Source organism: Xenopus laevis, chromosome 3L (assembly GCF_017654675.1).
Source record: "Xenopus laevis strain J_2021 chromosome 3L, Xenopus_laevis_v10.1, whole genome shotgun sequence".
Taxonomy (NCBI): domain Eukaryota; kingdom Metazoa; phylum Chordata; class Amphibia; order Anura; family Pipidae; genus Xenopus; species Xenopus laevis.
In genome coordinates this window covers 100,461,573-100,485,067 of record NC_054375.1, presented here as the reverse complement: position 1 = coordinate 100,485,067, position 23,495 = coordinate 100,461,573, and the positions used below count along the sequence as shown (strand labels likewise).

The window sequence follows — 23,495 nt, the reverse complement described above, 5'->3', positions numbered from 1 at the left end:
CTAAAAAGTAAGCTTGTGAATCTAAATGCTGGATGCTTTTCTATATTACTCTAAAATAAACTCAAAATTCAAATTTAAAAATTTGAATTCTCAACTCGACCATTGATAAATCTGCCCCTTAATGTCTGCATCATAAAATGCAACTGACCTGTATGTTGACTCTAGCTAGAGTCAGAAGGGTCCAGACACTGGAGCAATATGAAGTCACTGGGGCTCATTTAGTAGCATGGCAACCCGTAGCAACCAAATCAGCAATTAGCATTTAACAGTCTACTGTAAGTAGAAATATGAAAACAAATCTGATTGGTTGCTGTGTGTTTCTGCATTTATTATTATTATTATCAATATGTTTTTATATAGCGCCAACATTTTGCGTAGCACTGTAAAGTAAATGTGATTATACAACTAATTCACATGAATTATATACATAGAACATATGGAGTTACATACATCACAATCAATACCGGTACAAAAGGTGAGGAAGGCCCTATGCAGAAAGAGCATACACTCTAAAGGGAAGGGAGTAATACACAAGGTGTGAGAGTGGGCAAGATCGAATTAAGTGGGTGAGAAATGTGGTACTATATGTGGTGTTGCATTTGGTAGTTAAGCAGAGTGAGGGTAGGCTTCTCGAAAGAAGTGCGTTTTAAGAGATGTCTTGAAAGCCGAAAAGTTGGGAGAAAGTCGGACAGACCATGGGAGACTGTTCCAGATGGGGGGGGGGGTGCAGCCCTTGCAAAGTCTTGAATGCGAGCATGTGAGGAGGTAATGAGAGAAGAGTTGAGTAGCAGGTCAGTAGAGGAGCATAGTAAGCGGTTGGGTGATGAGTTCAGAGATGTAGGATGGGGTGTCTGGAAATGATCTCTACTACATATGATAGAATTCTTACTGTATTTTATTTATTATGGCCATTTCTTAAACTAGAATGCTGCCTTCTAGACTATTTCATTTACTGCCACTATCTAGAATAGAATGTTACTAATAAATGTAATCACAAATAATGTTTGAGATTTTTTTTCTCCATTTTCTTCCCTATGTTAATTTTGTTATTAAAATTATTTGTAGTTATTTGTTTTGTCATGATTTCTGACGTTATAGTGCACATGCAAGCCACAGTGTGTCAAAGATGCATGGTATTGTTTTATCTTGTGACAAACAACTTCATCTTATTAACTGGGCAACAGCCTCAGAAAAGACCTAGTAACATAACCAGTGTGAGAGTCTTGCCACATTTTAATGGTAGTGTTGGGGTTGAACTGTTGCCATTGCCAATAGCAATCAAATGGCTTTGAACAGTCTATACTCCAAGTTTGAAAACGCTAAGCAAATACCAGTAGGTAACTTACTTAAAGAAGACTGAAAGCTACATAGGCATTTTATTGCTAATAGATTAGCTGCAATAGTGCAAGCTAGAATGCTATATTTATTCTGTAGAATGTTTCACCATACCCGAGTAAAAAGCTCTCAGTTTAGGATAGCAGCTGCAGTATTAGCTTGGTGCGACATCACATCCTGCCTAAGTCTCTCCCTGCTCATTTATAGCTCTGGGCTCAGATTACAGTGGGGAGGGGAGGATGGAGGGGGAAGAGGAGCAAACTGAGCATGCTCACGCCCTGGGCAAGGAGGTTTAAGCTGAAGGCAGGAAGTCTGATACAGAAGCCCATGAGTACACAATAGAAGGAAAGAAATGCTGTGTTTCTTTTGACAGGGGACTCAGAGCAGCATTACTTTGAGGGTTTACTGGTATATTTTGGTGGATCTTTCTGATAAGGCTTACTTGGTTTCAACATTTCCTTTTCCTTTAAAGGGGTGGTTCACCTTAAATCTAACTTTTAGTAGCTATAGAATGGCCAATTCTAAGTAACTTTACAATTGGTCTTATTATTTTTATAGTTTAATTATTTTCCTTTTGACAATGACAGTAAACAGTTATTTCCATTATTCCTACCCCCTCTTTCTGTATCCTCCCTTACTCTTTTTTTTTTCTTTTGAAAATTCAATAAAAAGAAAAAAAAAAAAAAATGAACATGTACTGCATCAGTTATGTTATTTGCTGGAGAGGGTTGTATATATGCATACAGACATGTTAGCTAGGAAACCAAGTTGCTCAATTCATAGAACATTTCAAGGCTATTACATAAGGGACATTTTCATAGCTTCACTTATTTGGTCCTTATGGGCTACATCTCATTAAAATAAATAGAATGCAGTGCAGCTATAATAACCCAAAAGCAGCACAGGGACAGGATCACTTGCAGCACTTATCACGGTTGTCAAGGTGCTCCTGTTGGGCATTTTCTGACAGCAACACCCACTAGCCATTATAATTCATTTTCTTTTTTTGTCAGTACCATTCTTAGTATAATGGTACTGTATGCTCAAATGGAAAAAGAGGTTTCAAAGGGGGCCGCCAGCTGGACAAACCTGCAAAAGCCAAGCTTTCCAAGACATGTATTACATGTATTCTAATATAAGTATGGACCTTGGTGAATTGAAAGTGTAAACAAGAATTTCACATTCTAACAGTGCTTTCCTCTTCCACAATGTCACTATGGTGTTATAGGGAAGTGGCGGCATACCTGACCATAAACGGCAAATAAAGTTAAATGGAAAACGTAATATTTTATGCAACCACTGTATGGACACTATATTAAAGAAACAGTAACACCAAAAACTGTGTTTTAAAGTAACTACAATACAATAGTGTTGTCCTGCACTGCTACAACCGGCCTGTTCGCTTTAGAAACACTGCTATAGTTATAGAGTAACGTGCTGTGCAGACATGGGGCAGCCATTGAAAGTAGAAAATGCTCAGGTTACATAGCAGATAAGCTCTATTGATAATGGTGTGCTACAGAGCTTATATGTTATCCACTATTTAACTTGTGACATTTAGTCCTATTTCAGTTGCCCCCATAACTACACAGTGAAGAACAGTAATCAATACATTACATTTTCATTTTTTGGTGTTAACTGTCCATGCTCGTATTAGACTTCCACATCGATTTTTTTTTTTCAATGGCGCCACCATCAATTTTACCATCAAAAACGTTCTATTCCTTAAATAATATCAGAGTAACCAATAGCTTCAAAGAGAAGACCGCAAGTATAGATGGGACACCTAAAACATTTTTGCTACGAAATTAGGTAGCTGTAAGATTTTCAAAATGTATAATTTCCAGATGAACACAAATGACATAACTGTAGTTTATTAACTTTATTTTTTTTTCCTCTGGTCAGTTCTCAGAAAAATAGAATATGAGCAAAATCTACTGTGAACATATAGGAAGGTTATTTTAAATCCATACGAACCCTGTGCAGAACAGACGTTAAAAATAAGACAATACATTGACACACATCAGATCTGGATTTACAGAAAGTACCTTCATTTGCAAATGAGGATTAATGACCAAAGAATCACCCAGAAGAATTTTGATTTTAGCAGGACTGCATGCTAGAGTAAACAGGAAATCAGGCAGCACAGAGTGCTCTAAAACCTGCTAGTTAGCTTGAAATTTCTTTTTACAGAACTTCCACAATTCTGTCCCTGCTCTGAATGAACGATTGCCAGCATACCATGCCCCAAATCGTGATTTCAACAATGTAACCCCCACTTTGTGTAGTGTTAAAGGTTTCCATGTTCCAGATATTAGCAAACAAACATATTCTGAACCTTCAAAACCCACATTTAGATGCAACAGACTGATTAACGACAAAAAAAACTAGGAATATTTAATTTTACCGTGAAGTGAAGCCTATTTATATAAAAAAGGATGTTGTCAAACATTAGAAGGTTGCTATATTACATTTTAAAAGATTCTGCTCCAAAGGCTAAAACGGGGCCATCAAGCAAGCTTAATGTAATAGATGTCTGGTTTTATTTCCCATGGGCCTATATCTGAGGAGATATGTTCCATGAATGGATTTAGATTTGATTATAATTTATGACACAAGAGGGTTTCTAGTGAAGATTTAACAAATTTTATTCTTCTGGTGCCCAGCAACAGAAATAAGTTGGATCCACCAACAGAAAGTGCTACAATTACAATGGAAATTCCAGGTTTTGCTTCGTGCTACTCTGACAGGCAGCCAATCGGCAATTCCACGTGGCACATGAAGTGATAATCTACATCCAAAACTTGTAGGCAACACATGCATAGCAGAGAACAAAGCTCCGGTTCACTCCTGAAAGTCCTTGGAGTCCATGATTTGCTCAAGTACCCTTAGTCAGTCCAAGTTAAGGCTGGAAGAAAAAATAAAAGCAAATTGTTACCAAACCGTTTCCTGGTCTCCTCGCATGGAAGACTTTACTAATGGGTTAATTGCACCTCTCCAGGACTTCCAACCTATGCTTTACATTTTAACAAAGCCTTTCTCACTAGTCTATATAACTAACCTGGATAATGACACAGGTGGAAATCTTAATGAATGCTGATGTGGAATGTCAACAGGAGACAAATTACAGAAAGTATCATTACTAAGTAATACTAAGTAAGTATCAGTACTAAATAAGTACTTCCAAAACTGCACCACTATGCAATAGAATGGTGTATAGATCATCATACAAATTACATACAGATATTAATGGTGTATGAGACCCAAGATGTGGTTAACGTTTATTAACTACCAATTTGACTAGTTACCCACAGCAGTAAGTCACCAATAAGAATTTCCAAAGTTGCCATGAAAGGGATGGAGACAAGTAACAGTTATGATATGCTGGCTTCAGCCAATTGGGACAGGGTTTCAACCCCAAAAGTAGCCCCTGATTCTAATATTATAGGCTTTTAGTAACCCCCACACACACCCCCACCCCCTCTCAGAATTATAAATGCTCTGATCTCCTCCATAGTTTATCTTCCAAAGTATAAAAGGAATATTTTGGATTGATCTTAAGCCAAGAATGTTTGAATGCAAATATGATACCACTGCTCATAAGCATAGTCTTTTCCTAAATGTACTTAACCTAAACAAGATTCACCATTTGTAAACATTTTCCACTCTAGAGGTTCTTGTAGATGTAGAGAAAACTTCCCCCAGAGCCTTTTTTTGGCACTAAAACCCCAGCTCTCTGACCAACTTCTATGGTGGAACCAGCATCAGATTGTGGTGTAGTCTTAGGACCTTTAGGAGAAGGAAAAGGGCAATAAAGGCCCACTTGGCCACTTAAATAGAGAACATATGCCCAAAATGCAGACACTGATGAATTTACAATAGATTGTTTGAAATGTGTTACTATCAAGCTTAAGTGCTTTTGCAACAAGATTGCGTTTCTTATTTTTTCTAGCAGTTGCTTTTGAGAATTTCAACTACCCATATTTTCATCTTATAAGAAAATGCACTAGTGAAAAGAAATCGGGTTGTCCCATGGACAGATGGGTGGGATCATTTGTGGTCATGTGATGTGTGACTAGGAGCTAGAAATCCATCGATGTCCAGATCAAATTGTATTTAAGCACAATTAAATCAGATTGTTGTAATGCCTTCCAAGCAAACATTTTGACCCAAGATTGCCTAAAGGCACCATAAACAACTTTGTGTGGCAAATCCACCCCAAAAATGTATTGGGTATTTGACCCTTTTTTTTGAATAAATGGGTAACATTGGTCTGGTGTAAATCAGATTATTTGGTTTAATTGGCTCCTGTTCAAGTTGATTCTAAAATTTTGAATATGACATGTACCTCAGATTGTAAGCTCCACTGTGACAAAGCTGTAACTTGTCAACACTATATAAAAGGATAAATTGCTTTTTCAATCCTGTTAAGTCATTGTATAATTTGTAAAACTGGCAAACCACACACATATATCTTGCTATACAGGAAAAAAGCATTTGATGGATCTAAATTTCAGTTATACAAGAAAAAAATATACCTGTTCTATAGATGCTCGAAATGCTTGGTTATCCATTTCAAAATGTCGACTCTGCCTATCAAGATCTGGACGTCTTTGAATGGTGGCCATTTTTCTGTGCCCAAGCATTTTGGTCTTAAAACACTATAGTGTACAGATCAGATGCACAAATTAGCACAAATAGTATTTTTCTAGAGAGATTAGTGTTCATTATTATAAATGTAGATAAATGTTGGCACTCGAAAGGGTGCAGAACTGTGCCTTTTAGGGTGACATTCACTTAGTACTTGCCCCTATTCAAAAGGCAGTGCAAACATACCAGTTGTACCAGTGCAGAGCAACAATACATTACATGTTCATTACTTTAAAATACTTTTGATGTTAGGGTTCTGTTAAATATATGCTCACATCATTACCCCCAAAGCTGTCCGAAGGAATAGAAACATAAATTTAAACTGCAGACACTGAAAAAAAGCTTAGGTGCTTTAGGTTATGGTATGAATAGGGTTGCCACCTGGCTGGTATTTTACTGGCCCGGCCGGTAAAAATGATGGTTGATCCCAATGTTATTAATATGGAAAAGATATAGAAATATAGGAAGGCCGGTATTTTTTTCCAGAAAAGGTGGCAACCCTAGGTAGGACATGGTTCAGCGCACAGAGGGATTCAAGCTGTCATTGCCTTTTCACCTTTCTCCTATGGGGCACTTTGCATGTCAAATTCATGCTGAAGAGTTGAAAAAAGCCAAGGGGAAGCAAGTCTTACCTATTATAGCTATTTGGGGGGGGGGGGAATAAGTAAATAAGTAAGATTGGTGTTACTTGTCCTTTAATAACACCATTTTTGGAGGAAAATTAGCTTCAAGCAAAAGAAAAATCTATTAAAATAAGTAGGAGAAGAAGAAGATAAATACATACCACAATGGCCAAGATGGGAAATATCAAGATGCAGAGACCACACATTACTATTATAGCCACTCCAAAACCTGGAAAACTTGGGTATTCAAAGTGAGGGCCAGGGCTGGAATCTGTAATTAGACAAACGAAATAAGGAGAAAAAATTAAAACAATTCTCATATGGATTGCTATTCACAGCAGAAAATTAAAGGGAGGGAAGATGGCGAAGAAATTATTAAAAAAAAAAACACAACTACTAAAGCAAAAATAAAATTGAACATAGCAGAAAAAAAATATGAAGTGGAAATGCACGAACAAGTAGAAGAGTAATGCATTAGAAGAATACAACTGGCATAAACCAACCTCCAATTTGCACAGAGTTAGCATCCACCTTGAAGGAAGAGGATCCCAAAATCCCATCAGAACTGAGAGATGAGAGAAAAGCACGAAGAACTTCCCTACTTCCAGGGGCCGGCAGCTGATAAACCACTTCACCTTTAAAGAGCAGAGAGCCTCTCCTAAAAAAAAAACAAAAAAAAAAACGCATTGGTTTCAGTTCAAGCGTACTTTTAACATCAGCCTAATTAATGGTATTTGATTTTTCTTATTGCAAGGATCATTAATGGTGTGTCAATCAAGTCATGTATCCACTGGCTCAGCTATCTCTTACTCTCAAGGCTGATGGCTCAGGAGGCATAGTCTCCACTGCCATATTACCACCTTATACTGCCACTGTAGCCTCTCACTCCAAAAGGAAACATAATAGGAAACACGAGACAATACTCGTACTGCCACTTTAACAAGCAGAAAACATTAGAACATTTTCACTCCTATATGTACCAGAACAAGTGCTGTCGCACATTTGCCATTTAAGTGAATATAAAGCAGAAATGGACATTCAAGACACTAAAGCTGGCCATAGCGCAAAGATCTGATCGTACGAATTGAGGATCCGTACGATTTTCGGACCATGTGTGGAGAGTCCCGACATTTTTCGTCCAGCGGAGATCGGTCGGACAGGTTAAAAGATTTCTGATTGTACGTTGATTCGTACGATTCGGATTCATTTTATAAACATGCAGGTAAAGAATGAATAGTAATTTCTAAAGCCCAGGGAAACAGTTAAGATATGCAGTTTCATATATCTTAGTAGGGAACTTCTCTAGGATGGATGTGTCTCTATCAAAGAACAATTGGACATTGGCTGCAACTGGTGAGACGTGGATCTCTAAGTGGTTATTAAAACTGTCAAATTATTGAATATAAAATGTACTGAAATTGTATTTTAGATATGGCATTGTTCATTTGTATTAATAGCCATAGTGCTTCAACATGTTGCTGCCGACACTCCACTTAGCCAATAGCTTTAGCTCCTGGCATTTTTAGAAAAGATTTTACAGATAATGAAAAACTCACATTATTTCACGGATGATCACTTGAAGTGGATTAGTGTAACTCAGTGCAGACAAAACCTAAAAAGAATATACAGATTATAAATCAACCAGCATCAACGTAAAAAAAAAACAAAAAAAAAAAAAACGTGTTTACCCCAAACTCACCACAGCAGAGAGCTCTTCGCTGAGATCCTGGAATTCGGAAGATGACAAGTCTAACATGTTGATCACAAACTGCCTGTTTGTGATCTGGAAACTTAGAGGGAAAACGCGAAGTACCATGTGGTAACCTTTAAAAAGTATTTTATTGAAATATAATTTAAATATACAACTTAGAATATTTCAAAAATACTAATTTACTAAATGACCAAGTCCATTCAGTTATCACATTGGGAGTATAGGTGTACTTACCATCTACAGTCATGGAGCTGAGATCCACAGATTTATTTCCAAGGGTCACAAGTGTTTGCAGTAAAGATTGTACATCTGTGTTGGTTTTGCTGTTTAGGTACAGGTTTCCTCTCACTTCAAGGTCACCACGCAAGTCTCTATTAAAATATAAATCATGCCACTGTACTCTCTTACTTATTTAATTAAAAAAAACACTATTTTACTTACTCTTATTTAATAAGAAAAGAGCTGTAGAGTTTGGCTGTAATTTCAAGTAATTTTTCAAAACATTTTAAAAAGAGCAAATGGCATTATATGTAAACATAACTGCAGGTTTTGACTAAGCATGCTATTTTCTGCACTGCTGTTTTTGACCCTTGAAATAAAAAAAAGGCAGCGGATTAATGGACCTGCAAAGATGCACGCAAGGCATTGTGAACATTGGAGAAAAAATTACCACAAGATGGCACTGGTGTCAAACAAGTGAATTAAGGAGGTTTTAGGAGGTGAGCAGGGGAAAGGCACATGTACAGAAGTAAGAGCAGCACATGCAAAGTAAATGTTAGGGTTATGAATTGGGAAAGGTATTTAAAGGGGAACCACACCCATGGGTTGTTGGTTGGTGAACACAGTTGGAAATAGATAGTGTTAGGGCTACAAGTGCAAGTACTAGGTATTTCAGATAGTTAGATGATAACTAGAATGGGTAGACAAGACCCCAACAAGGAGATAGTGGCTTAGGAGCCAAGGCTTTGCCAGTGAGAGCAGCAGTGTTAGGAGACACAGACATCCTGAAGGAGGGGCAAAGAAATTCCTATCTGGAGTAGGCCAGAGGGGCTTTGACATATGCTGGACTGGTAGGACCAGAAGGTGAAAAGGGAATTCATACCCGGAGTAGGGCAGGGGGATGTAGCGCATAAGTAGGGCTGCTAGGACCAGGAGGTGAGTGACCCTGGAATGGGATGATCCTGTGACTGTGTGAGGGGTTCACTATTGGAGAAGTTATTGCTTTGCAAGAAAGAGTTACTGATAGTGAATGTGCTCTGGATTGTACAAAAGTTGATTGGATGATACCAAAGTGTTCCAATAAATATTCCACGTTTTTTTTATAATCAGCGGTGTGGATTCCCATCCCTTGGAGGAAAAAGTGGTTTCCATGGTGACGACGGAGCATTAACCCCTTCCTACCTTACAAATTAAAGGATTTAACCACTATTCAATGTATTATGACTTTTTTTTTTTTTTTACTAAAATGCCAAATTATCTAATTTTATTAACAAAACATGGCCAAACTCCCATGACCAATTATATCTTTTTTTTTTTTTTTTTTTAATCTTAATTTTAAAAAAACTCAATATAATCAGATCACAGATAAACTATGAAATTGACCAAAAACCCAAATCATTAGGTTTTTTTTGGGGGGGGTTCCCTGAATTGCTAAAAGTTTTTGCCCAAAAACCTGAAAGCGCCGGATTTTCAGGCTTTTCAGAATGGTAAAACATTCTACAGAATAAATATAGCATTCTAGCTTGCACTATTGCAGCTAATCCATTGGCAATAAAATGCCTCCGTAGCTTTCCTTCTCCTTTAAGGGATTCATGTGATTGTAAGCTCTCAAAATGTGTGAGCTGTACACAAGGTGCAAGAAACCTTTCTTGTATTGGTTGAAATGAAGTACTGCTAGCTACATCCAGCAGTAATGGGAAATGGAAAGACGACTTGTGTCAACATTATAACCAATGTTTACTTTGTATTTGACGAAAATACAGTAACCAGGTAGTGAGCAAGTTTGGCACCCAAATGCCTCTATATTAAGGTTTAGTACAAAGGCTAAAATTGCTTACCGAACATAAGAAATTGAAAAATTTCCAACAGGGAAAGTTGCACCAACACACTTGATGATCTGAATAGAAGAATGAGTTTATTAGAGGATAACATCAAATATTATACATATATAATATAAAAATGTGTGTGTGATTATGATTCAAATGTAATTGTGCAACCATACATACCTTTCACTATTTCTCTGAAAGTAGTGAAAAATCTAACAGAGGAGGTATCCTGGCATGAGAGTTTTAAAAAAGGCAGCGAGGAAAGGAATGCTGTAGGACAAGCACCCTGGAATGTACATTGGCATATTAACCTTATCTGTCTTTTAATAAACTTGTTAGAACATTCTTAGAAGAGGAAGAACAGATGCAAGAATAAAACTATTACATAGTGGATAAGCTCGAGCAAAGGCAGACTCCCTCACCTACCTCCTGCCTTAGGTTTTCTAGAAATTGCTTGCTGTCTACAATTGTCTGGGACCTGGCAATATATCCAAGACGTAGAGCCAGAAAAGACACTGGAAAACTCTCTGGCTCCAAGTTGTTAATTGTGTATCCTAAGGAAGGAAGGAAACATTTTAAGTTTATTATTTCTAGAATATCAACCAAACAGAGGATACTTGCAGCAGATTCAGGAGGTTGCCCTAAATACACTAGTCAGTCATTCATAATAACCGTACAAGTTTTTTTTTGTTTTTTTTTAAGATTCAATTTTAGTACAAGTAAGGGAGAAGAAATCTATTATGCGGAATTCTTGGGGGCTGGGGGTTTTCAGATAAGGATCACCACACCTAAAGGGCACTAAAAATTGTAAAAATAAACCAATAGGATTGTTTTGCCATGAACATGGATTCAGGGTTGGACTGGGCCATCTGGAAACAGGAAAGAAACCCAGTGGGCCCCCTCCTGGGTCCCACACCCACTCCCCATGGGCACATTAAATTGTGCACTCCCTAAACCCGATCGCTGCTCCCCCTGCCCCAATCTTAAAGAGAAAAGAGGTACTGGTGGGTGTAGGGGGCGGAGGGTTTTTGCGGCGGGGGCGATGTGGGCCCTGATGCTACAGCACCAGTAGGCCTGTACACCTGAGTCCAACGCTGTATGGATTCATGCAGCTTAGTTACATACAAGGTATGTAAGGTGGGTTAAGATTGTGTAAGGTGGAAAAGTGTAGTGTATAAGAATGCAAATGTGAAATGTCTGTTATGAATGCATGTGGGGTCTTGAAGGTTTAAAATTATAATTTTAAAGTAAATTGTACTGTAGGGGTTTGGCCACAAGAGGGCAGTAAGGTCCTGTTAATTGTATAGTTAGTGTAATTTTTCCACCGGCCACTAGAGGTGTCAGTTTGTAGGCGGTCCTGTGAAGAACACTAAGAGGAGGGAAGCCCAGCCCTGGAAGGACAGGTGACCAGCTTTGCTAGCGATAAGAGAGTATATGTTATAGGGTGCACTAGGTAGGGCAGCAAGGACCCCAACTAGGAGTCAGAAGGAAGCAGCCTTCCAGTGTATACTTCACCAGTTAGGGATGAAGTGTTAGTAAATGAACTCCATTCTGTGGGCACAGGCTGTGGCCACCCTGCAAATTCATGTCCAGGATAACAAGGGGGGCCCCAACGAGGAGCGTCAGGTTGTTGAGAGCAGGTGGGGATAGAAAGATCCCATCGAGGGCGGTGGAACGGAGAGGGACCCAAGGAGTTGACACAGGGAACCTAATGTGTAAGAAGCGTGAAAAAAGTTTACTTGTCCGGAGAACAACAGCTTGGCAAAATGTTATGAAAAGTGAATGACTGAGCATGGCTGTTAACCCTTACATGGCTGATGGGAAAAATAAATTGTTCCTTTTTTTGTCACTGGAGAGCTGTCCCAATTATTTCCCGTTGTCTACAGGTACTGTTTTATTAATATGGAAAAGAAAGGAAATTAAAAATATAAGAACGGTTTGCTTAAAATGGACTCTATGGAAGATGGATGCAATGGCAGATGGATGATCTGTATTTGGGATGGATCTGGATAATGAGTGTGTGGATATTGGGCCACTTATCTGAATACTTAACTGTATGCACTATTTAATAGCCTTCTGCTACTAAATAAGTATATTAAAAGTCTCTGAGGTAACGAACCGTATAAATGTAAGAGAGTGTGTACCTTTATATAGGGTGCAAAACTAGCAAGCAGAATAAAACATACCATGTGATTCCACAGTGGGGAGCTCAATATTCCATCTGAAAAAATTGCTCGGTCTGTCCAAAACATCTGTGACAACTGCTCTTACGATATCAGAGCTACTTGGAGCAGGAGACTGGTAATCAAACAAAACATATGCTTCAACCTGGACAGATCCATTCCTAGAGCACAAAGGAGTCCAGCATTGTTAGTTATTGTAAGGAGGTTCTACTAATTAACTCCTACAGTATCTCTCTAAATCACAGAGGCATGGAGGGCAACTACAAGATGCAGGCAGGACCCCAGTCAGGTGTCAAAGATGAGGGGTGGCAAGGTTTGCTTAGATTGTGTTAGTATGGTTATATCAGGGGGGGTAGCCATACAGAAGTATGGGGTCCCCACTGTTCCTGTGTTCACCACTAAACTGTTATAGCACTAACAGATGGTACTTTACGATGTGAATGCTTAGCCGCTGCTAGTACTACCATGTTAAAAAGCTTTGCTTGCACTGCCTTAACTATAATATTTTTTTTTATAGGACCAACATGGTTCTGCAGTGCTTTCCAGACATTATACATAAACTCTTGTCCCCAACAGGACTGCTTTAAGGTACCAGTGGGCCCAGGACATATAATACATTTGTATTCCACACTGCTAAGTGTTCTATCCAGGTCCTTTTTGCTGGGAGCATCACTTGAAAGTTTTTCTCTGCAACCCGGTTCCCCTATTCCCAATGTAGTGGAAATTTCCCTTGCAGAAGAGGGTAGAACTGCATTTTGTATTTGAAAAAGTTCTATCAGCTCTGTAAGTAATATTCTTGTGGTAGGAGGCACATTACCCACCTGTCAAAAATGTTTCTGGGAGTACATATGCTACCCCAAGAAATGTGCTTTAGAAAAACTTTCAAGCATATGAACTTTAATATAAGGCAGTGAATAAATGAGTCTGCTCCAACTGAAAATATGGCCTCCGGGTGTGCCCCCTGCCTTGGGCCAACACTGAAAAGCAGAAAAATGACAAACAGCAGTGTTTCAGGCAGCAGCTGCCCCCTTACTTGCATAGCAATTACCTCTTTGGCAATGGAATTGTTAAGGGGGGGGCTATATAGGGGTTGCACAGTTGTACAGTTATCAAGTGTAGCTTTTTGCCTTCGGAGAATCAGAAGTAACCGGCCACTATCAACAGAGGCAAGGTTCTCATCTGGCCTTATGGAAAAAGGTTATTGCTAATAAAGTTGACCATGGTGTATGAATATGATAAGGGCATTAGATTGACTGTAAAGCACCACAGAATAAATAACATTTACCAAAAATATTCAGCAGAAGCATCAAAACTGGTTCATTAAAAGAATACTTACAAAAACCTTGCAATAAGAAATTCAATATATTCTTTTGGGAATGCCGAAGTGAATATTTTGTTCATCTGAAAAATAGGAATTGCCTGTGTTATTTGCATGTCTCATGATGTATCAATCAGCAGTGATGATCTGCTTCCAGCAGGAAAAGCTGAACATGGTTAGAGAAATGAGTTAACAAAGACAGCATTAAAGGAGAAATAACGTTTATTTTCTGCTTGATGATCAGCATGTGATTATCACTGGCACTCCTAACAAAATCTAAGATGGTGACCACCAGTTTACAACATTGAAGGCCTGAATTATTACGGTTATAGAGATTCTATAATTTTAGGCTGATGCACTAAGTTCAGCATATATACTACAGCATTTATACATTTGGGTTGCTCTCCAACCCCTTGGAAGTTGCTCCCAGTGGCCTCAAAGCAGGAGCTTATTTTTGAATTGCTGGCTTGAAGGCAAGTTTTATTTGCATAAAAACCAGTTGTATTGCCAAACAGAGTCTCAATGTAGTTTGACAGTCCACATAGGGGCTACTAAATAGACAATCACAGACCTTATTTGGCACCCCAGGAACATTCTTCATGCTAGTGTTGCTCCCCAACTACTTTTACTTCTGAATGTTGCTCACGGGTTCTAAAGCTTGGGGATCCCCGTCTAGTAACTACTGTTTTTGCACAGGTTCCCTTATTTTGACGACTTGTTAATATATTGCAAATCTCTCACCAATTTTTTTTTTGCAATCAAAAGACCTGGGTAATTCAAACACTCTTTGGGTTTTATACATTAAAAAACATAGGTGCCATCCCTATTATTTATAATTATGGATAGAATTTAGGGTCTTTTGTCTTCATAAATTTTACCTCCTCTGTTTTATAGAGGAAATATTTCAGCAACTGTCTTGCATAACACAATCCAACTCATAGGATAGGGGGGACAAAGTTTCAGAGCAGAATCCAGACAGAAACTTAAAAGGTACCATTTAAGAATACGAGATGCAGAGTCTAGTTTATCAAGTCCAATACCCCATAGCAACAGTTAACGTTACTTGTACAGTCCAGCATTCAGGGTTTACAACACCCTGGGCAAGGTATAGTTGAATAGTAGGGATATTAAACCAATCCCGTGTATGTGTATAGGAGACTCCTCCCCTTAAACTCACCAATGAATATTTGAAAATAAATTACTAAGATTTAATACCATTACATTTGGGGCCAGACCTAAACTGTATTTTCAAAGAAAGTTTAGCGGGGCATTGCCTTGTCTTAAATTTGGATTAGATGTATCCTCTTGATCTATAAAGTATAGGAGTTACAGAAAATACAGGAAATAAAAACATAATACTCACCACCAGCTTTACTTCTCTTTCCAGACTTTTATATTCATCGCTAGTCACATTCGCTAGTTGGTTAGAGTATAAAATGGAAGTTAATCGAAAGTTAAGAGACCGTGGAACTGTAGAAGGGGCAGTTGTCCCCAATTCAGATTCTGACACTGGTTCTGCTCTCTTTGCAAAAGTGAGACTACTCCCAGAGGTGGTTATATGCGAGAACCTGGTAGGATGCAAAGTTTCCGTTTTAATAGTAGGCTTAGCTGTTTGGGGGCCATGGAAGTCACAGCCAGTTGTGTCCTGAATTTGCCGAGGTTTCTCTTTAGAGGGAAGGGTGGTAGGGCTTCTCTGCACTGTTGAGATTGTTTTGAGAACAGGAGTGTTTTTTTCAGTGAGTGGAATAGATGTTAAAGGCATGGCAGAAAATTTGTCACTGGTAGTTGAGGACTTGGTGAGGGTAAGAGGGGTGGGGGTGGTTGGTTGCCTGTGATGTTTAACATCACGGAAGCCTATGTGTACAGTTCCAAACTGTGTGCCCTCTGCAGAACTTACAGACTGCCATTCATTAGGTGTTATGTCGGTGACGTCATTGTCAGGTGCAAAGTCAAAGAAGGAACCTGTAACAGAAAATGTATAACTGGGTGTTGTGAAGGAATCCGGTGTTGTTTGAGCTTTCCAGTCCACATGTGCAGAAGTTTCTGTTCTTGCACTATCCTGAGTGGAGTGTGATGTGTGAGAGGTCCACTTTTGCTTTGTAGGTTTTTCCGTTGTTGTGCTGTTCTGAGAGATGGGAAACATCTGGGTGAACATTGTAGAGCTTTCTGTTGTTGCAAGTGAACTAGTGAAATTGAAAGATTCTTTATTTTTTGTAGCTGTGAAAGACATATCTCCAGTCACCGATTCACCACCAAGTGACACAGTAGGATCTGTACTAGTGATCCCTGTCATAGTATTGGTAAGATTGTTGGAATCAGTGTCAGGCTTCAATGTTTTGGCAATAAAAGAGACAGCAGTATTTGAATCTGGAAGGAGTGAGCTGACTTTGTGGCTCATTGAGTATGAGAAAGTACTATGGCCCAGGAGTGTCCCTGGGTAGACCTTTGTTTGGCCTGTTATTTGGGTACTGGCCACTGAAATGGTGTTATGCAATCGAGTTAAATGATCAGATATAGAAGACATTTGTGTGGAAAATTGTTTGGTTTCCTTAGTTCCTGCATTGTACAACTTAGATGAAGTAGAAGATGCAAATTTCATGCTGCTCACTGTTACACTGGGCCATGGGGAAGGGCTTAAAGTGGGAGTGTGGAAATCACTAGCATGACCAGAAAAACTCAAGGTAGCAGAGGTCATTATATTCGATGAGGTTCTCTTTAAGGGTGATTCTTTAAGTGTAGACCAGGCCTGAGATTTTAAAAGCTTGGGTGTACTATCCAAACCCTTGCTGCTGCTACCAAGATACGATGTATAATCAGGAGTCACAGAACCTGTGGTCAGATCTGAATGCTTCCCGGTTTTAACATGTGGAGCAAGTGTAGAAATATACTTTGCAAATGTAGTTCTTGGTTTAACCTCTTCTGTAACAGAGGTTTGCCTATCTGGTTTATATGAAGAGCGGGGAGACATATTTAACAAGAGAGGTTGCTTGGTTATTAAACCTGAGTAGGAAATAGTAGGAATAGAGGAATAGACTGCAGCAGAAGAAGTAGGTGATGTTCCCAGTCTTGAAGTATCTTTAACTTTGAGAGAAAACCTTGAATCATTACTTGTTCCCAGGTAAGGTAAAGAGGTGATAATATACTTCTGCCCAAAAACCTTAGAGGAAGTGGCTACAATTGGTGGCAAAATGCTATTATTAGCAGAGTTCAAAGTTTGTTGGATTACACGCATTAGGTCAGTGTGAGTTGCTATTATCTTATTGGTTTTACCCAAACTACGTGTGCTTGCCAAAACTCCAGCAAGGGGAGAGGTACTCACAGGTCTGTTTGATGGTGTAACAAACATGTTGTCTGGCATATCAAAGAAAATGTCTGGTATGTTATCACCTGCTGCCAAAGTCAACGTATCTACATTAGCAGATTCTGAAGTCTCTTCCTTATGCAGTAGTGTCTCTGTACTGTTGATCGTATGTCCAGAAATTGCTAACAAAAGGCTTTTTGGTGTTGAAAGCATAGTAATATCTGTTGTAATGGGTAACCTTGTTTGACTGATTTTGTAATCTTGACTTGAGTGTTGGGATACAGTCTTTGCATCTTTCTCTGGCACAGCAACAGTCTCTGCATCTTTCGCCGTCAGAGCAACAGTCTCTGCATCTTTCTCCGTCACAGCAACAGTCTCTGCATCTTTCTCCGTCACAGCGACAGTCTCTGCATCTTTCTCCGTCACAGCGACAGTCTCTGCATCTTTCTCCATCACAGCGACAGTCTCAGCATCTTTCTCCATCACAGCGACAGTCTCAGCATCTTTCTCCATCACAGCGACAGTCTCAGCATCTTTCGCCGTCACAGCGACAGTCTCAGCATCTTTCGGCGTCACAGCAACAGTCTCTGCATCTTTTGGCGTCACAGCAACAGTCTCTGCATCTTTCGGCGTCACAGCAACAGTCTCTGCATCTTTCGGCGTCACAGCAACAGTCTCTGCATCTTTCGGCTTCACAGCAACAGTCTCTGCATCTTTCGGCGTCACAGCAACAGTCTCTGCATCTTTCGGCGTCACAGCAACAGTCTCTGCATCTTTCGGCGTCACAGCAACAGACTCTGCATCTTTCGGCGTCACAGCAACAGTCTCTGCATCTTTCCCCGTCACAGCAACAGTCTCTGCATCTTTCGGCGTCACAGCAACAGTCTCTGCATCTTTCCCCGTCACAGCAACAGTCTCTGCATCTTTCCCCGTCACAGCAACAGTCTCTGCATCTTTCCCAGTCACAGCAACAGTCTCTGCATCTTTCCCAGTCACAGCAACAGTCTCTGCATCTTTCTCAGTCACAGCAACAGTCTCTGCATCTTTCTCAGTCACGGCAACAGTCACACTTGTAGCATCACTATGCAAAACACTTTGCATTCTCAAACTAGATAAGGTGGTTGTATCTCTTACTTCATTTTCTAAAGGCAAAGGTTGATTTCCTGTAGTGCCTGTTGCAAATGGCTTCTCCTCATCAGTCGAAAGGTCATTGAAAAGTGCATCACTAAACACATAAGATTCCTTCTGTAACCAGTTGATGTTCTCTAAAGAGCCCAACTGCCACTCTGATGCCCCAAGCACAAAGTCAGTATCGCTAGCAACTATTTTCTGACCTCCAGTCAGAGGGACTGAACTTTCCTTTCGACCAATAATCTTGTCTACCATAGCATTTATAGCAGATTGTGAATCCTTTTGTGGAGCAGGAGTGGAATTTGCACTGTCTATCTGTCGCATGAAACGTCTCTTTCCCCTATACTGAATCAGGTTTGCTAGAGGAAATGTGTAACTTGCTGAGGGAAACTGGTTATTGACAGATATTTTAGGAGATTTACATTTATGGTTCATAAATAAAGTCCATATAGAGCGGAGTTTCCCATTTAGTGCTGGTTTACTTAAGGCGTTTTTATAGAATTGTGCCTCATCAGCCAATAATAATTTAGCAGGCATCTGCAGAAGGGCCCTTCCATTACCCATTTTATAACAAAGAGATGATTTAGGAGTTCTTGTTTTGTAGGCCCATGAAGAGACAATAAGAAAGAAAACAAGGAGAAATTGGCACTGCCACCACAGGCTCCTGAAAAGATAACAGGTCCGGCTACGGTCACCAGACACGGTCCATCTATTGGCTTGCTGCTTAACACATTTCCAACAAGAATCCAGCATTGCATTTAATTTGTCAGCAATCTGCAAGAAAAAAAAAATGGTTAAGCTTACTTTAAGAAAATTCTTGTTAATTCCATGTGTTACAGTCCTTCATGCCTATCTGTGAGTGAGTAGGTATTGGTCACATTGAGTACAGATAAAATGATACAGCCTAAATTTCCTCTCTGAAGTGGTATTTTGCTGTGGAGCAGTCATAACAATGATAGGTTAACCACCCCCAACTCCCTAAAATGAGAAAGAACTGACTATGACGGTTCTTACACACAGGTATTTTTTCTGCCTCTTTTTGGAGCACATCAAGATGTTTATATTACTTTTATGTTTTTTGTAACATAGCTTAGTGTTTTTCTAAATACAATTAGTTCCAATTGCAACCCTATGTCTTATGAACACATATCAAGCTCAAAAAATGCAGCCTGTTAGATTCTAAACATCCATGAGTACAACAGGGAAAATAGAACGGAATCAGTTAACTGATGTGTTTAGGTGTGTTCAAACCTGCGCTTCAAGGGTGCAAAACAAAAAGTTAAAAATATTATCCATCCGAAGCGTTAGGGTTGCCACCTTTTGGCTGTGTTCTTTTCGGCCAGGGTGGGGGCGGGTCCATGAGTGGGAGGATCCATGACTTGGGTGGAGTTGTGACATAAATGGTGGAGAGGCAAGACATAGTGAACAAATTACAAGAAGAAACAGTGAGTAGGGCAGGCTAGAGGAGAGTTGGGAGAGGGGATAAGAAGCGAGTCAGGGCGGATTGGAGGCAGGCCAGGGGCAGAGGACAAGACAAATTTACCAGTAAGTTCATTGCCGGTAAATTTATAATAGCCACCCTGGCCCTGGCTGGCAGCCCTAGAAACAGTCTGCATCTCTGTTAATAGCAATTTGACAAAGACAAACATAAACTAAGTATTGGCAGTTTCATATATGTATTGTAGCCCAATATAGGGTCTATCTGCCATTCAGCCTTTAGTTTTAGGTAGTTTTCAGCTTGGGTTTGAAAGCTTCCTGGCTGCTTTTAATAGAATGGTTCACTTTAAAAAACACACAAAAATTAAGTCTACATCATTATAAGTTAAAGGTGAACTACCCCCTTCATTTCTGAGCTAAGGTTTTTTTTGGGGGGGGGGGGTCATGATTTTAAATGTACACAGTAGGACGTAGCACTCGCACACAATGAGGAGTGTATTAAGTACACAGTACAGCAAGGGATTTAGACAGGCTAAATGTATTTTTCTTTATGCAAGGGAGCAATATGAAACATGAATACTTATTAACGTTTCAAAAGGTGACATTTACTTTCTGCCTCAGAGACCAAATAAAGTCAGCGTAAAGCCAGTATCTTGCCATTATTAGGGGCAGCATCAACAACATTACATATGTTACGCTTATGGGTTTTGTTTTTGGTTTTAACCACAACCAACGGCATTGTGAGATTCAAATGCAACTATCTTCCATTTACTTTTGAGTGTTCCTGCAAAAGAAGATGCAGCATCTATAATTGCAGTGAACGATGAATGCAATAAAATGCAACTGCCAGAAGGCAGAATATAATGGAAACAATTAACCGATGTGTTTAGGTGTGCTTAATCCTGCATCTCAAATGTGTGCAAAATGCAAGAGCCCTAAAAGAGTAAAGAAAAAGCTAACTGGGGTGGTCCACTGGGATGGTCAGTCAGTAACCTATGTCAGTTTCCTGTCTGCTTCCTCTTTGCTGAAACCTTTACAGCCCAGTGTAGCGTTTTAGTCACCTTCTTTCCTTTCCCAGGGATTTCTTACAGCTGAACTGGGCATGCACAGAAAAAATAAACATTTTTGGCAGCTGTATCACCATGTGTTTGCAAAGCATATCTTAACCATGTGCAAAGGAAAATTTGTTCCACTTGCATATTGTCTTCTCGCAAATTCTGTTTAACACACATCAGTTTGCGTTATCAAAAAAAACCCATCATCAGAAGTCATTAGTAATGCACAATTCTACACCACTCCCTATTTAGATATTAGTATGAGTGTTTGATTGCAAGCTAAATAGTTGCCACTGTAAGCACTAGAAAGAATACAAGACCACTCCTCTGCATAACAAATGTTTAGGAAAATGTCTCAAAGTAGCCAATAGAAACTTCTTCCTTTGGCCTAGACATAAGTGGGGCAGTAACATAAGCAATCATGGGGCAGAGCCACTTGAGTTAGTGGGGAGACTATAGGGGATTGGGTGTGCAAGACAAGCGTTTTTACCTGCACTCCGGTTTCAAACGTTCGGCCACAGGAGAGCGCAGGCGTAGATGCACTGAATTCTTTTCAAGACGGCTGTACTCACACATACGCATGTAAGCACCAAGCGCAGGTTGGGACAAAGCATGTTGCATTTTTCCTGCATTCAGCACTTACATGCGTCTGTGCAAGTACAGTCCCATTGTAAAGAATTCAATGCATCTACTCCTGCGCTCCCCTGTGGCTGAATGCATGAAACCGGAACGCAGGGGAGCGAAGGTAAAAAGAGCCCTTAGGGCAGAATGGGTTAATGCAGAATTAAAATTTACCAGCTAGTACATGTTAGACCGGTGAAATACCAGCAGGGCATTAATTATCAAATTACACAATGCCCTGTAGGTTTTACATTTCAAAGTTACATATTAATCCAGTTGGCAAGCAATGATTGATCCTGTTCAGCAAAAATGCTAAAATAAGTAAAAGCATGGTACATAGCAAATTAATTCTGTAAACCAGTATATGGTATTAAATAACACTCCCATACCTGGGTCATACTTAATTCATAAATTATTGCCTGACATAAAGAAACAAACATTCTGATATTTTGTTGGGAGCAATGATTCCTTAAATACTGACATTTTCGAAAATATATGCCTGAAATCTCATATCACCACTCTAAAGAGAACTGCATCCCACAGCAAGTTTGTATACACAACAAATTAGCAGCTACAATGAGTGGAGCACTATGCACTTTAAGGAACTTATTTGTCAAACTTTAAAAAAAAACCAAAAAACGGTCGCATACACTGCTGCCTGAACGTGCCATCTTGCCTTTTTCCATTGACTTGAATCAGTTACTCCATAAAAATAATGGAAAATTCCTTTGGAGACAATAAATGAAAGTACAGGGTAGGAACAGAGAGCTCAACATCACACAGAGCCCATTATTTGGCATTCATCAATGAGCACAGTTTAGCTTACATGGCTTCACTACATTGCAGAAAGACATGACACTAGTTTGACTATATCCCACTAACCATTTATTGTATATACTTTTGTCTCATACAAGCAGCACCCAGTGCACATTTAAAATTCTAGCCTGAACAACAATATACCCAACAACTGTTCAAGAAATGCATGCAAAATCGATCACCTTCCTCAAACTAGCACAGGATACCACAAAAATGTAACCACAATAAATACCTGAAGCATTAGTTTAAATCAGTCTCCGTTTTAGAAACAAAACAGTCAGCATTTCCTTTAGAACATGCTGGGAAATGTAGTTTGTGAGCACCACAGGTTTACTAAATCTTGGCAATCAGGTCCTGGCAGAAGGCTTGAGAGGCGACTGACCAACTAACACTAATCAGTCCCCAACATAAGTGTGTGAGTCTCCATTCCATGGGAATATTCTCACTGGATTATTCACATAAGACAATAACTCACCCTTAAACCACAAGCATTGATTACTACCCAGGCCAGCAGCTCCCGGTACCCCATTGACAGCCATTAAAATGAGCAGACTTGATTCAGGGCTAATTATCTCCTCTGGGCAGGAAGTCAAATGAATAAGAATCAGGTGGGAACAGTTCAGGCCAATGTCAATAATTAGGTGGATTCTACGTTCATAACTCTGGCTTTAGTAACTGATCTATGGCTAGAAGGGACAGTCATAAGGTATTATATGTCTCCTGAGGCCAATTTTAAACAGGGTCCCTGTAAGATATGAGGCATTGAAAATTCATTATGCACATGGCACATATGGGTTAAAATGTTTAACATCAGTTTACACCAATGTACATTTAAGCTACAATGTAAGGAAGTCCTCATTATTCATTTTTTTATAGTTTTTTTTAATTATTTGCCTTCTTATGCCTCTTGACAGTTTTCAAATGAAGAGTCGCTGAACCTAAAAACAAATGCTTTGTAAGGCTACAAATGTTTTGTTATTGCTGCTTTTTATTACTCATCTTTTACCTACCTAAAGAGGATTTGGTTGTAACCAATAAGGGCTCTTATCCACAGTTTAATATGCATTCCCCTGTTTTTTATTAACTCCTCCCCATGGATGTGTTAAACCTATTCTTTGATGCTTGTATTCATGGGCCATCCTGAATCGCTGAACACAGCTGTGGCACATATTAATCTTTGTAAGGGCTCTTACTCACTGGCGTTCTGACCTGCGCTCCCCTGCGTTCCGTTTTTTGGCGTTCAGCCGCAGGGGAGCGCAGGAATAGACG

The 23,495-nt window shown here is 39.5% G+C and overlaps 1 protein-coding gene across 3 annotated transcripts; it reads right to left on the bottom strand.

The window, feature by feature from the left end:
* Positions 1-3,216: 3,216 nt before the first annotated feature.
* Positions 3,217-22,819, bottom strand: LOC108711332 (mucin-3A). Of its 3 annotated transcripts, XM_041586717.1 has the most exons (14): positions 22,702-22,819; positions 18,210-19,071; positions 15,229-18,179; positions 13,884-13,948; positions 12,551-12,708; positions 10,791-10,918; positions 10,377-10,435; positions 8,554-8,690; positions 8,308-8,432; positions 8,165-8,220; positions 7,112-7,266; positions 6,770-6,879; positions 5,874-5,996; positions 3,217-4,243 (listed from the first exon to the last, which is right to left on the bottom strand). In XM_041586717.1, the coding sequence occupies exons 1-14, from the start codon at positions 22,753-22,755 to the stop codon at positions 4,238-4,240; spliced, it is 4,989 nt and encodes a 1,662-aa protein (XP_041442651.1). In that variant the 5' UTR covers positions 22,756-22,819; the 3' UTR covers positions 3,217-4,237. The 3 variants fall into 3 exon arrangements, with proteins under 3 accessions (XP_041442651.1, XP_041442650.1, XP_041442652.1); XM_041586716.1 differs by having other exon boundaries at positions 15,229-19,071; XM_041586718.1 differs by lacking the exon at positions 22,702-22,819 and adding an exon at positions 22,459-22,661 and having other exon boundaries at positions 15,229-19,071.
* Between the last annotated feature and the right edge of the window lie 676 nt (positions 22,820-23,495).

What these genes read in the sequence shown, in the direction of transcription:
- LOC108711332 (XM_041586716.1), bottom strand. Translation starts at nt 22,755, where the DNA reads ATGGGGTACCGGGAGCTGCTGGCCTGGGTAGTAATCAATGCTTGTGGT. An exon ending in TTTCTTATTGCAAGGTTTTT is followed by an intron (nt 12,709 to 13,883) that starts GTAAGTATTCTT and finishes TTTGTGCTCTAG; the next exon opens with GAATGGATCTGTCCAGGTTG. An exon ending in GTGATCATCCGTGAAATAAT is followed by an intron (nt 7,267 to 8,164) that starts GTGAGTTTTTCA and finishes TTTTTTTTTTAG; the next exon opens with GAGAGGCTCTCTGCTCTTTA.